Below are 15,000 nucleotides of genomic sequence, written 5' to 3'. Positions count from 1 at the left end.
TTTAATCATGCCATTAAGAGTCAGATGTATTTTCATGTGCCGTGTCAGTCTTTTCCCTGCGTGCGGGGTTGCAAATAGACCACGCCATTTGGGCCACTAAATTATGGAGCACTTCGAAATTGGCGAACTTGTACTTTTTTGTTGAAGACTTTTTCTTTTTTTTTTGACGTTTATGTCTCGGGGTTTGCGCTTTTAACCAAAGTGAATCATTCAATACGACTGATCCGGGTCATGAAGATCATCCTGCTTTCCGATTAACACTCCTCGACATGATTTCACTGCACACGAAATCTGCTTGAGGAGGAAACCGCTAGAACCTGAATCCCTCGTCATGTGATCTTTAATTGGTGCGTGTATTTCCGGCAGGTTCTGCTGATGGACTACCTGGACGTAAAGAACACGCGCAGTGCAGCCGAACCCACGGCCCAGCTCTCCTACGCGAGCACCGGCGGAGACTTCGGAGCCTTTTTCGCCAAGAAGAAACCACTTCGACCCAAACAGTCTCTCTTCAAGTAAGCACAGTTCACACACTCGAGCATAGTGACCTTTCGGATAATTTTGAGACTGGAGAAGTCATTATAAGTTGCATTTTGTGTTGAATTTAGGGAAACCACTTGTTGTGTCCAACTATTTCAATTGCTTTTGCTTGATCTGTTCATTGCAAGCAGCTGAACGTCTGGACATTTTGACAATAAACCTGATTTGCATTGGGGGTCGAATCATTTCGTTTGAATCGCCGTCAGGGAAGCGCTTCAAAGTTTGCATCCCCATTAACGAGCTCTACTAACATTTCGTTACGGTGTCTAATGGCTTAAAGAAGTCAACACATGTTTACTTTAAGTCTTAGTTATTAGAAAGCGTTGATCTTTTATAGATCTGGAAACAGGTGAAATTATATGACTGAGTGTTTATTGAACGCTATCATTTAGAAATGGAAGAAATAAAGATTTGACTGTCTGTGGGTTTCCTCCAGGTTCTCCGGTTTCCTCCCACCACACAAAAACATGCCAGTAAGTTGATTGGCTATGCTAAATTGCCCGCTAGATGTGACCAAGAGTATATGTGTGTGTGTGTGTGTGTAGATTGGCGTCGAATTCAGGCTGTGTTCCTGAATCTCGCACCTGTTTCCTGGGATAGATTCCTAACCAGGATTAAAGCGCTTACTGAAGATTTTTAATATCTTATCACGTACACGCACACGATTTGTTACAAATACACATGCCTTGTTGGTTTCATCTGTATGGAGCGCGATGTGAAGGCGGCACTGAGGCACGGATCTCTTTCTGCAGGTTTGAGTCGTCTTCCCACGCCATAAGCATGAGCGCGTACCTGCGAGAACAACGGCGAGAACTTTACAGCAAGAGCGGAGAGCTACAAGGTGAGTGCCGAGGGTGAATGGAGGGATGGGGGGGTGGAGAAAGAGGAGGGAGGGAGGGAGGGGCGGTTGGGGGGGTGGAGAAAGAGGAGGGAGGGAGGGAGGGGCATGGTGGTGACTGAGAGGAGGAGAGAAAGTCTATGAAGGTCTCAAGGTGAAAAAGCTGCCCTCTGGTATGTATCTGCAACGTACTGCTTGTGTCTTCTATTCCTCGTGGTTCTTCATTGACACTTTCCATTTTTACACACATGCGCAGGGGCGAGACAGACACCCCAGAGAGTGTCTCAACTCCTCAGTCTCTCTCTCTCTCTCGCTCACACACGTCAGGATGACCTTGCAGTTTCAATCAGTGGTGCTTGACAGCACTTTTTTTTTTTTCTCTCCATTCCCCAGCCCCCCCCCCCCCACTCCCCCCCACCCCCCGGCCGCACCCAATTCCACCGAGTCCCAAGCTGTGAGAAATGATGAGCGAGAGAGGTGTTTGGGGGGGGAAGAAACCTGAGAGAGTGAGAGTGAGGAGTTAAAGACAGACGTTTCTCAGTAAATAACGACTTTTTATTATTTTTAAACAATTTTTCTCAACCAAAAGTTTTCTTCTCTCTAAATCATTTGGTTGCTTTATAGGAAAACAAAGCGGCGTTACTCTTAACACACCAAAGATGATTATTTTCCCACAGCAGCACGTCCCTTATGGACGTTTTTTTCCTCTTACGCCGCAGCAAATTTGCTAACGAGTAAAATTTTTAACTTATTAAACGAGGACGCGTCGTACTTTTTAATCTGTTTATAGATACTTGTAATGTTGTGGAAGATCCACAAAAAAGGGTGGTTCTTATTCTCACAGACAGACGTTCCCTCACCAGCCTGTCTTATTATCGAGGAAAGGCTTCAGTAACTCAAATAAACACTCTTTACAGCCGTGGTGAGCAGAAAAGCATCTCAGAATGCACAACACTGCAAATCTCACTCAAAGATAACTCTCTCTCTCTTAAATTTAATGCAAAGAAATTGCAAAGTGTGCGTTCCTCTAACTTAAGGTTAGAGCTTTACCTCTGAGTGTTACAACGTGCTGACGCTGGAGACTCCTTCCCTAAATGTTACATAAACATCTCCTTACAGAAAACCTCACCATATCAACAGTTATACACAGTTTTTAATCGCGTCCTCCTGTGACGCCGTCAGAGCCGCGGAACAACTTCTGACCAATCAGATTTGAGAATTCGATAGCGCTGTGGTATGTGGCGAGTGCCGCTGTATGAAGTATTTATTATTATTATTTTATTTATTTATTTTTTTTAGATTTATGTAGTGCTTTAGAGCAGTGCAGTAATATTTCCCCAAAATCGTGTTTGCTAGTTTGTGTCAGTCACGACCACGCCTTGAAATCAGCAAGCGAAACGCCACGATTAATACAAGACAACAAATAGTCTCTGCACTCTGCACTTCTTCCCCCTTTGGCGTTTTCTTTTTTTTTTTTAAAGTATGAAAAAATATTTGGACGGTCGAGTGCCTCGGAGCGTTATATAAAGGAGATGAGATTTCCCTGTTTCATTTAGCCCGTCACAAAAGCGAGTGCCGGGCCTCAGTCTGAGGGGTGAATAGAGGGAAAGAAGATTGAAGGACTGGAATCATTTAAAAAGTGAAGTAAGTTTAGCGAGAGCTGTAGGGAAGATGTGTGGAAAGTCATTGTTTTGGTTCTGCCGTTCATAAGAGCCATTCAAGGGTTTCTGAAGACGTAGATTAGAAATATGAATCGAGACCGGTGGAGAAACATTTCACACTGGCTTTAATTAAGCTCGCAGCGGAAGAGCCGAGCTGACTGAACGGCCGCGTGTGCTTTCTCGACAAACGACATTCTAGACGCGCGAGAGAGAGAGAAAGAGGGAGAGTTGTCAAAGACTTGCCCTTTCTGAACAGCTTAGTGAAAAAGTCAAAAAGTCGATGACTTAATGTTGGTGTTTAAAGGCGACTCTTCAGATAAGTACACATTTATTGTTGCTGTTTCAAGTTCAAAACGGACGTCTCATGTGTTCAGAGTAGAGCTGTGCGTTAGGGGGAGAAAGACTGAAGAAGCCAGTGTTTTTTACTTTAATACAGGCGGTCTGATACGACACTTGCGGGACAAACAGAGGCGCGACGTTCGTTGACTTGTACGTCAGACGCTCCACGAAAACGTGCTGCTGTTTTCCAGAAAAATTTATAATCCTAGTCCCGGAGGCCTGTTTCACGAAGCGAGTCGAACGAACTCGGAGTTGCGGAGTAAGATTTAGGGTTAAAGTTAACAGGTTTCGTTCGACTCAACCCAGGATTTAACCCTGAATCGAGGTTTACTCAGCGTGCACGTGTGTGTGTGTGTGTGTGTGTGTGTGTGTGTTAAAACCAGACATTTGGAGCAAACAGCCAATGACGTTCAACATGGAAAAAAGCAGGTGTGCATACTTCTGCTTGAAGAGAGAGAAATTATTACGTGGAAACATGAGGACCGCGGGAAAGCAGCACGGTTGCGGGAACATTGCTGATTACGTAAATGCTGAAGTTTACATTTAGAGGCTCACAGTGAGAATAAATGGATGGAAAACTTGTAACCCTGCCCGTCTTTCATTTTTAAATGAAATATGAATCAAATATATATCTATTTGTGAGAATATATTAGGACTGGATTAATGGCTTGAAATTGGGCTACCACTCAAAAAGAACAGCAAAGCAATATGTACAGTTTTATACGACTGAGCAGTTGAGGGTTAAGGGCCTTGCTCAAGGGCCCAAGCGTGGCAGCTTGGAGGTGCTGGGGTTTGAAGTCAACCGTTAAAATGTGTGACGTGTTGTTCGTTAATAAGTTAAACGTTGTGATCATTAGGAGATGGCTGTTGTATAAGTGGACTAACTCCAGATAATGCTGATGTACGCCCTATATTCATGTCAGGCCTTATAACATCATCCCAGGATGGATTATTTTGTAGAACGGTGTGTTACTCCTGCGCCTTTGTTACACGTTGTAATTGATATGTTGTATGTGGCGCATCAGCTCCTATGACTGGGAAAAAAAATCTACACATCTTGAGATCAACATCATGAATAATGCAGGATTTAATCAGTTCCTATCTGGGCGAAATGGGGGGTGTGTGTGTGTGTGTGTGTGTCATGTCACTCTCTCCTCCTCTATTCTTCTCTCTCCGTCTTTTTCTCGCTCTCTCGCTCTTTATCCCCCCGGGACTATGTGAAGGCACCGCTGTGGTAGTTATTATAAAAACACACACCAGCCTCTGAAGCTTAATTACCATCTTCTCAGCTCGAGCATGACTTATACAGTTCAATTAATCCGCAACTTCAATCCGAAGGGTTCATTACCGCTCAACATGTGTGCACATCTGTATCTCTGTTCCTCTCCGCGTATCCTACGCCGTACTCCAGACGTGACGCTCGGGTTTGAAGCACGCAGGATGATGGAGGAGAAACGATCGGATGTGACGGCGGTCTGCTTTCTGCTTCTCATTTCTCCCCACGAAGCTCATGAGAGGAAGGGGGCGCTGCTCGTAACGGAGAGGTGGAGTGTGCTGGAGGGCAAGAGTCGTGAAGCCTCTGTGCTCCTCGTATGTAATAAACACGACATGAAACATCGACTGAAAGGAGCAGATCAATCAGAATCCAGAACTCAGCGGTGCTGCGGTATAAAGAGGTGCTGTGGTACAGAACCGGGTTAGTCACAGAACACGGACATTTCCTGGTTTCCTCCAAATGCTGGTTATAAATTAAGTTCACGCTTCAAGCTATAGAGAGCGTTAAACACAACAAAGCAGGGCAAGAACTCCGTATTAACGATCTTGTTTATGCATAATAGTTCCGTTCCCCGGAGAGAAGGGAGATTGTGTTTGGCGGGTCGAGAGAATGGTCCGCAGGAGAGCAAGCGATGTTTTCTGTCAGTCTTGTGAAGCACAGTGGAGCAAGAGAGGTGCAAATGGAAAAGTGTCTCACCGGCGGAAAAGTGTGTGTGTGTGTGAGATGTAAAATGTAATAGAGAGATTAGGGAGAGCATGGGGAGTGACTGTCTGTAGACATTTTTTTCATGGTGATGGAAATGCTTGAGAATCCCATCTTTCGATCACTTTTCTTTACCGCTTGTGCTTCAGGGTCGTGGGGAATGCTTGAGCATATTAGGGAATATTTTTCTGAACATTTCCTGGTGTGTTGTGAAGGTCAGCAGTGAAGGACCCACAACAGTTAGACTTTGTTCATCAGGTTGTGTTAATTAGGTGGGATTTCCTTGAATCGTGGCCTTAGTCTGATCGGCCATTAGATTAATACCACGGAACGGTGTCGTGAATGAGATTTATTATCCTGTTGCAGTGGCACCTGTCGAGGGGTGGGGTATATTTATTAGGCAGCAAGTGAACAGTCAGGTCTCGAATATGGCGTGTTGGAAGCAGGAAAAATGGGCAAGGGTAAGAATCTGAGCGACTCTGACAAGGGACAGATTGTGATGGCTGGACGACTGGGTCAGAGCGTCTCCAAAACTGCGGGTCTTGTTGGGTGTCTGGTCCGATCCCACAGAAAGGCTACTGTAGCACAGAGTGCTGAAAAAGTTAACGCTGGCTCTGATAGAAAAGAGTCAGAACACACAGTGCATCACAGCTTGCCGTGTATGAGGCTGTGTAGCTGCAGAGAGCCCATGCTGAGCCCTGTCTACCACCGAAAGCGCTGGGAACCCTTGACATTCATATGGATGTTACTTTGACACGTACCACCTACCTAAACATTATTGCACGCCTTCATGTCAACGGCGTTCTCTAATGTCAGTGGCCTCTTTCAGCAGGATAATGCCCCCTGTCACACTGCAGAAACTGTTCAGGAACAGTTTGAGGAACATGACAAAGAGTTCAAGGTGTTGACTCGGTCTCCAAATTCCCCAGATCTCAATCTGATCCAGCGTCTGTGGGATGTTCTGAACAAACAAGTCCGATCCATGAAGGCCCCACTTCGCAACTTACAGGACTTAAAGGATCTGCTGCTAACGTCTTGGTGCCAGATACCACAGCACACCCTCAGAGGTCTTGTGGAGTCCGTGCCTCGACGGGTCAGAGCCGTTTTGTTGGCACAAGGAGGACCTAGACAATATTAGTCAGGTGGTTTTAATGTTATGGCAGATCAGTGTATATGGGCTGGTAATGAGAATATTGTGTAACTGATGGATAGTGAAAATCTGATTTAACTGAGAGAGATCAAAGGGCATTTTTTCCGTGATTGGTTCCAAATGTGTTTATTGTGCATATTGTAAAGCGAATATTGATTTGCCCTAGTCATTCATTTTCTTCGTATAATAAATATCTGTCTTATGAGCTCTATACAATGTGGCTAGATACTCAGTCCCTCCCTACAGACTATAAAAGAAGCATACAGTAGCTGGTATAGAGCGCTTGATCATTTTCACATTGTGCATGATAAAAGGGGGAAAAAAGGCAGATCAGCTGGGAACAAGTCGATCAATACCTGACTTGCGCTAACCTCACTATTATGATTTATTATATAAATAATTGGTGCCTGAAATGAAATTGAACTTTGTCTGCAGAAAAGTCAATAATTGCATGAGAATTAAACGGCCGTGTGGAGTTAAAAACGTACGGCCCTGAGTTCACTCCCTCCCTCCATCCTTGCTCGCTTTCTATCTTTGTCAATATTTATTGTATTGTGGGTCAGCAGTTTTAACAGAAATGGCACATATCGCAAGCAGTAGAGACAAACTGATGCTAACTTCTCAATTCACAGGATTCCGCTTACCTCCATGACGTACCACTATTTCTGTGGGGCTGAGGAATGCGCTAGCCCCCTTTTTCCGCGTTCACGAGCTGGCCGATGCTTGCAATCGCAAGTGTCGCTGTGATTGACAGGAGAACCATTTAAACAAGGACTCCCAGACTCGGAAGGCAAACTCATGATCTCTGGATGAACGCTTTTCTGTTTAATTTGTCTCGGTAGTGAAACTTTGAGACAATTGTGACCGCTTGGTGGCGCAGTAGGCTTCTCACCAATCGTCTGACTAACCTGCTCAGTCTTACACGTAGCAACCTGATGACCTTGTTGTCCATAGTGTAGAGTGTAGTGATGGCACTTGTCAAGTGGAGCGGTCCGACTAGTCCTGAAGAGGCAGTCTGTGCTTGGTCCTTTAAGTTCTAGCCCCGGAGTCTGTGGATGCTAAGGTTTAGCTGGTGTACCACACGGAAGCTACCTTTGATGTTCTGGATTGTTACAGGGTGTAAAGATTGTAAAGATAACAGTCTGTAAGGAGGGGTAGGTTCACGTGCCCTTAAATCATTACTCAGTACGTTTACATGGACAACAGTAATCCGATATTAACCTGATTAAGACGATACTCTGATTAAGAATCTAGCATGTAAACAGTGATTATTGATGACCTTAATCTGACTAAAGTCACACTCGAAGTAAACACAGATGGAATTAAGGCGTGTGGAGTATTCCTGTTTTAGTCGCATTATCGACGTGTATTACAGACATGTACACACCTTAATCACACTATTAACGTCGTGTGGGAGTTTTCACCGCATTTTGCGACAGGACACGTACACACACGGCAGCGCTCAACCGTTTGACGCCAAACAAGAGAGCATGGCTGCGTCCCAAACCGCGTACTTACCTGCTATATAGTAGGAGAAATACATGTATCTCAGCTACTATATAGTAGGCAAGAACACGGTTTGGGACGCAGCCCACGGATTCAAGCAGTTGTCTATTTACACGTACAGCGCGACAAATAATTAACCGCACTTGAAGCTTTCATAAAATTAAAAATAAAAACACCCAGAACTGTACACGGTTCCATAACGAAGACCAACTCTATGTCGATACGTGAAATTCTGGATGGGACGGCGTGGCGCGGTGACGTAGTGATGCGTGCCGTTAATCGATCTACGTTCTATAACACGTAAAACAGGAACACGAAAGGAGTATTCTAAAAGCGACTCATGTAAACACCTTAATCACAATATTATACGTCTTATTCAGAATAAGGTGAATGATTATATTACTGCTGTCCATGTAAACGTAGACACTGTCTGTGTGGCTAATTGTGATGTGTCTTGATTCACTAGAGATGATTTGTGAGCGAAGGGAGAGTGCATTGTTGGCTCTTGGATCCTGTATTTATGCATCTGTGTACCACCGGGGGCGATCTGTTCTTTATTTACGAGTTAATTAGATTGAAAATACCAGCTTTGTTTGCGGTTTATTTCAGTCTCTTGGTGTGGGTTTTGCTCCTGCAGCTGCTCCATAATACTTGGTAGTGCTGGAGCTCCTGCAGCGAGGCCTTAAACTCGTTCCCTCTCTCTTTCTCTCTCTTTCTCATTCTACCCTTTGTTTGAGATTTGATTGATCCGCATCTTCCAACAGTTGGCCTCGGGATTGGTGCATTGATGTTTCCCAGCCTCCTCTATCTGTTGACGAAGGCTAGAGACAGTGTGCAATCAAGCCTTTCTGAGAGAAAGTGGAATAAAGAGAAGAGCGGGACAGAAAGCATTGTTAGACAGTAATTGTTGGCATAAATGACACACAATCACAACGCTTTTCGCCGGCAAATGACGAGCCCGGAAAATGATGAAAGAAGAAAGGGTCACCAGTTTGCCTCGGAAAGGAGGTGTGGCAGAGACGCTCGTGAAGGTTTCTCAGGATACAATGACTGCTGATTGACTTTGATAATTGTGCCCACTCTTCGACAACACACTCACCCACCCACCCACACACACACAAACACACAAACACACACACTCGCTCACTGAAACATTTTTTTAATGCAGCTCTCAACAGCTCAGTAGGACTTAGTTTATTGGCTGACCATTTTGGACATTTGATTTAATTTTTTTTTTTTAGAGGAGCAGTTTGTAATTTATTAAGCCCTCTGCTGCCTGCAACGGGAATTGCAATGGGGGGGAGGGAAGACTAGGCTTCCTCAACCAAGCCTGAGATAGTCCTTGCTACAGAACCAAAAGTCCAGGGGGCGGAGCTGCACTTGATCCAACTCGTCTTAAAAGAACCCACACAATGCTGTATAACATGAAACACCTTCCATCGCCTGGACTTTTGGCTCGACTCCACCCAACCTTGCCCCCGTCTATGAGGAGCTGCATCAGGTCTACCTCCAACCCCATGGACTTTTCATTTTGCAGTGAGGTGTACATGCCAAACCCAACCACTCCCCCTTCATTTGAACACACATGCTTCTTGTTTCCTATTACGTAGCTGCTGTGTTTCTCTAGCTGGGGGTGGAGCTTATTTCAGGGCCAGAAAAATGCAAAACTAGCCAGATCCTAATTAATGGTATATTATTATTCTCTATTATTTAATGAATCACAGTTTCTAATAGTTCCCCCCTCCCACCAATTATTCTAAGATTATTACAGACCTAGGAAAAATTTTAAAAATTACGCACTGCACCTTTAAATGTTTCTTTCTTTGTTAATTTTTTTTTTCCCCAGGCATAATCGTTAGGCTATAATCTGCAATCACATGAATTCACATGATGCTCAAAACAAGGGTTTGGTCCACTCTGTAGTGGTGCACACACGTTATAAATGTTTTATAAAGAATTTTGAAGACTTTTATTGATTATTGTAAGCTAGATAGTTCTGAGAGTAACTTTCAGCCTGCAGAGAGAAACCGAGGGAAAATGATAAACCAGGTGTATTTCAGGTGAGGCGGGGGGACATTAATTTCAAATGGTTTCTCTTTTAGGAATTGAGAAACCTGATATTTGCATATTGCTATTCTTCCATAAAAATGGAATATTAAGTTGAGGCATACGTGCGTCTTGATTCGGAACCCTCGCGCTGTCGGTGGAGCCGTCGGTGATGCAGATGGTGAGCGGCCCGGTCCGATGTTCCTCGCTCCGTTTGTTCGACTGTAAATTTTATTGCCGTGGATGATGATCACCTCGACGACATTACGGCGCTGATTGTGTCGGGTTTGTTTTTCTTCTCTTCATATCGATGCCGACTGTCGCTAGCGGAATCCAGAGCAAGATCTCATCACAGCGAGCAGATTGAATTAGCCGAGCGCTGAAATGATGACAGTACCTGATCGTCTGAAATGGACTGAGGAGATTATAACACACGGACACGACAGCACGTATTGATGGGTGGTGTAAATACAGAGGAAAAGACTGTTGTTCTGTTGTGTCAGCTACAGATTGGATGGAGCATCTCTTCCTTTAATGATGATGTCTTGGTGCTTTCTTAGCAAGGGGATCTGTGTTGCTTGGATGTATAGGTGATGGGATGGCATGATATGGACAAAAATTGCATATTGGGATTATATTAATACCAAGCGTGCCGCACAAGTCCTGAAAAGTCAAGTCGAAATGTTTCGATCGCCCCCAGGTGGCTGGATTCAGTAAAGGTCATAAACCCCGCCCTCTCCATGTAATCTAATGGGACGTGAGACAAACTAAACAATCAAATTAGACTTCAAATCAATTTTTTCCAAAGATGGTTTCTGTCATTTTAGGTGTTTTTTTAGTTAGTTTTTTGATGCAATGTCATGATTGACAGCTTCTCTGAGCGAAGTAGTCACTGAGGCGGGCTTTTTTCAGGATCTTCGAGAGGAGACCGGAGCTTTAACTTTAATTTCTACATTTCTATAACTGTTTATTTCACACTGACATAATGAGTTGAAAAAGTTCTGGGGCGTGTGCTTGCGCCTTATTTCTCGGGAGTGTGGGCGGGACCTTGAAAACGCAGCTCCACTTCACGCTCACTACTGTGCAGACTCGGGCTCCAAGATGTCCACGCCATATTGGGACACTGGCGGCTTCACATTTCTACAGTGGATAAGGCGGTATTATCTAATATATTGAGAAGAAAACCCAGACGAAGTCATGATGTTTCATGATTTAGGATTGGCCTATGCTAATTTGACAGAAATGACGGCGATCAAATACATGCTTATCAAATCTGGAACTTTGGACGTGGAAAAAATGTAGTTTGATATTGCAGTATAAGCGATGACAAATTTCTTCGCATGACCAATCTCACCCACTACATGCCTTCATGTGCGTTGCCCTTAAAGAAGATGCCAACAAACAGAAAGGGATCATAAGCTCTGGATCTGACGCACAAAATGTTTTAAATGTACAGTTTTTATAATGAACTGAACGTATATTGAGTACGGGGTGCGCACACCTCCGGGGTTGGGGGTTCGAATCCTGCGTCCGTCCTGTGAGTGCGGAGTTTGTGTTCTCCCTGTGCTTTTGGGGTTTCCTCCAGGCAACCCATTTCCTCCCCCAGTCCAAAGACATGCGTTATAGGCTGATTGGCATTTCTAAATTGTCCGTAGCGTGTGAGATTGTGCCCTGCGATGGGTTGGCATCTTGTCCAGGGTGTCCCGCTCCTTGTGCCCTGAGTCCCCTGTGATCGGCTCCAGGCTCCCCGCGACCCTCTGTAGGATAAGCGGCATGGAAAATGGATGAATGGATGGATGTATTGAGCCCCAGATGCGTGTTCTCCGTGCTCGTGTAATCCTTGCGATCTCTGCACACGCTCTGTAAAGGTTTATATAACTTTTTTCTTTGTTACATTTCTCAGCGATGAAGGAAGGAGTTTGTACGAGAACGTCTTCAGCCCCCGTCGTTTTTCATGTTTTGTTTTGTTTAGCTAGGTGCGGTGCGAAACCAAATAGCAAACAATTTCGATCTGTTTTGGGAAAACGTTCTTTAAAGTGTTTGGCTCATCTTCTTGTTTGAAAAGCTTTATCTCTGGGCAAATTCGAACCTCCTCGCAGAGGCTGAACAATCCAGGTACCTAGAGGAATTCACCAAGCTCCGGAACCACCAGGTACAACATCGGCCCCGAAGCATCGATGATCTACTACTACTATTTTTTAAAAATGGATTTCTTATGATATTTATTTATTTTATTTATTTTTTTAAAGGAAAAAAAAAATAAGTAGTAAGTGTTGTGTATAACTTGTGTATGGTGTTTATTTTACACCAACATTTTTGCTCGTTTTTATGCAGGGTGCCGATAAATGGGAATAATAGCGCATTATTTCGTATTCACTGTGTGAAAGGGGGCAGTTTGTTCAGTCTTTTGTGCTGTTCTCTATGTAAATAGGAGGTTGGGTTGCCTTTGCTGTTATTTGACAGAGGGCACACACCTAATCAAGTACTGAAGAAAAGGGATGTGTGTGTGTGTGTGTGTGTGTGTGTGTGTGTGTTTCCCCAACCTGTGCTAATTTTAATCAGCAGCGAGGCTGTCATTGCAGCTGTCACAGGCATGTTTACCTTTAATCTGTGTTGGGGTGATTGGAGGGAGAAAGAATGGAGGGAGAGGAGGATGAAGATGGCTGGGTGGGTGAAACAGATAGACCACCTTCACACACACACACACACACACACCAAATCAGAGGGCTGTTGAGAGCAGCTTAACTGCAGTGGGCGCCCGTGGCTGATTAGAGAAAGAAGTGTTTAGTGGAGTAAGTGTTTGATTGGGAATGGAGGCTTTTATTTAGCTTTGTGAAACGAGTCAAACGAAGACGTGGTGAGCGATAGTAATCATGGGAGTGATGCAGACACTGGGTAAAACTTTATTTTATTTGTATTTTGTATTGGTCAATCGTCTCCGCTTCACCTTGTCAGCTCGGTTTTTAAAAAAAACAAAAAAAAACATTTTTGACATTGCAAACATGTTACAATTACAACAAAGGTTATTAAAAGAAACCAAAAAAAAAAAAAGGATCAAATTCAACATATCAGATTGGTACGCTACCTTACTGATTCCCAGCCCTAATTGCTACACGTTGTGATCGCGACTTGCCTCGCAACGTAATACGACAAACTGCTAGACTTATAAGGAGTCGCAGAAATTGGCCGTGACGTCTGGGTGGGAGGGGCATACTCGCTCTCCACTAACCAGTCGTGTCCATGTGAGAGCTCATGTATGTGGAAGACGGCGGATAGCGCTTTCCTTTTTTCGAGCGTGTTACAGTGCTTTGCGACGGAGAACGGGCCGCAGTTCGAAAAGACGCGTTCGCCGTAAGCTAGCAGAGAGCCGGCTGGAGGGTGACCGGATTGGGGGAGAAAATGAAAGGAAATAACGCTGTAATTTTACCAATATATTGTTGGAGGTCGATCCAAAGGCTTGCGAAGCACAATGACAAGTATATTTTCTGTTATTAGTGCGAGAATGATTAACAAATGGTATACTGCACCGGTGCGATATAACCGGGAGCTTTGATTTCCGTCATCTTCAAAGCGCTGGCATTATTGTCCAGCGCTACACACTCAATAATTCATTCACCTCGATTGGCTGCATTTACATATTAATTTGTATTTATTTATTTATCATTCTGCAGCAATTGTCAACCTGTTCCCTGCTTGGCCTTGGCTGTCTGCTGGCGCCGGCTGGAATATTATCCCTTCCAATTCATTTGAATAATAGACGTAGCTCATTAGGAGCCAATCATACATGAAGACATGGCAGCAGAATTGGAACCAGACGGTGGGGACTCCATGAATTATTGAGTTGGCCTGGTCTTATTAGAGCAGCGGGTTTCTGCCCCAAAGCACTGACTGCTTACACACACACACACACACACACACACACACACACACACTGTTTTGTGTGTGCACACCTGTTGACCTTTATGCTGCACTGAGAAGACTTGGCAGCTGGTTGTGGGTTGTGGAGTGTGTTGCCTGAATGCGCTAAATTGCCTTTTTCCTTTTAAGTGCCAGCTCTGTTGTTCATCACACTGGAGATGCTGGAAAAAAAAATCTGGAGGCCTTGGACTGCGTGTGTGTGTGTGTGTGTGTGTGTGTGTGTGTGTGTGTGTGTGTGTGTTAGGATGTAACTAAATACAAATTTAGTTAGACTAGGAGGTGGACTATTCCTTTTGTTTATGATTTTATTTTTAAGAAAGCTGGTGAGAAATTATCCCAGAGCGTTGAGTTGGGATTGAAGGTGTGCATCGGGACTGTAATTCCACAGGACATTGGGGGGGGGGGGGATAAAAAAAAAGTCACCCATGCGGTCAAGCTGGACAAAAGGAGACCAAGCTGGACTCCTGATAACAAGCCGGACAGAAGGAGACCACGTACATTCACATGAATGAGCGCTGTGGCAGGATGGATTCAATTCATTTAAGTTTCATTCATCTAAGTTTGTTTAGATGTTGGGAAACAGACCCAATGAAATTTGGTGGCGCAGACATCTAGGTACAAACAAAACCAAAACGCGTATCTCTAGTCGGTACCGTTGATGAACTCATGTGGGGCGGGGGGAAAAAAGAAAAGCAAACCCGTTCCGGTTTAGGCCACACCCACTTCAGGTTTACAGCTGCGTTTGACTCTCGATTTCCATCTAGATATCCAGCTAGGAAAAATCAACGTAAAGTAAACACCCCCTCGACTTGACAGTCGAGCAGTCAAAATGGCCGCTCACAGTAGCGTCACTTCTTATTTATTTTTAATGTATATTTCCAACTTCGTAGCTTGAACGGACAGAGGTTTTGACAGAATGACTCGTATAATTCTGCCTTCCCAGTTCTGAGCTCAGCGTAAATCTGAATGCATTCGCGGCATTCGGCAGACATGCATTAATCTCATTTATACAGCTGAGCAGAAGAGG

General features: G+C 44.3%; 1 protein-coding gene across 1 annotated transcript in view; it reads left to right on the top strand.

The window, feature by feature from the left end:
- exoc4 (exocyst complex component 4) overlaps positions 1-15,000 on the top strand; it is a 164,116-nt gene that overhangs the window by 45,338 nt on the left and 103,778 nt on the right. The window contains exons 8-9 of the mRNA XM_053650543.1: positions 367-512; positions 1,290-1,378. Of these exons, the coding sequence (XP_053506518.1) occupies positions 367-512; positions 1,290-1,378 (235 nt within the window). The remainder of the gene's footprint in view (positions 1-366; positions 513-1,289; positions 1,379-15,000) is intronic.

This window comes from Ictalurus furcatus, chromosome 19 (genome assembly GCF_023375685.1).
Source record: "Ictalurus furcatus strain D&B chromosome 19, Billie_1.0, whole genome shotgun sequence".
In the NCBI taxonomy this organism is placed as follows: domain Eukaryota; kingdom Metazoa; phylum Chordata; class Actinopteri; order Siluriformes; family Ictaluridae; genus Ictalurus; species Ictalurus furcatus.
The sequence above is the reverse complement of the archived record's forward strand: the minus strand, read 5'-3'. Positions and strand labels throughout refer to the sequence as shown.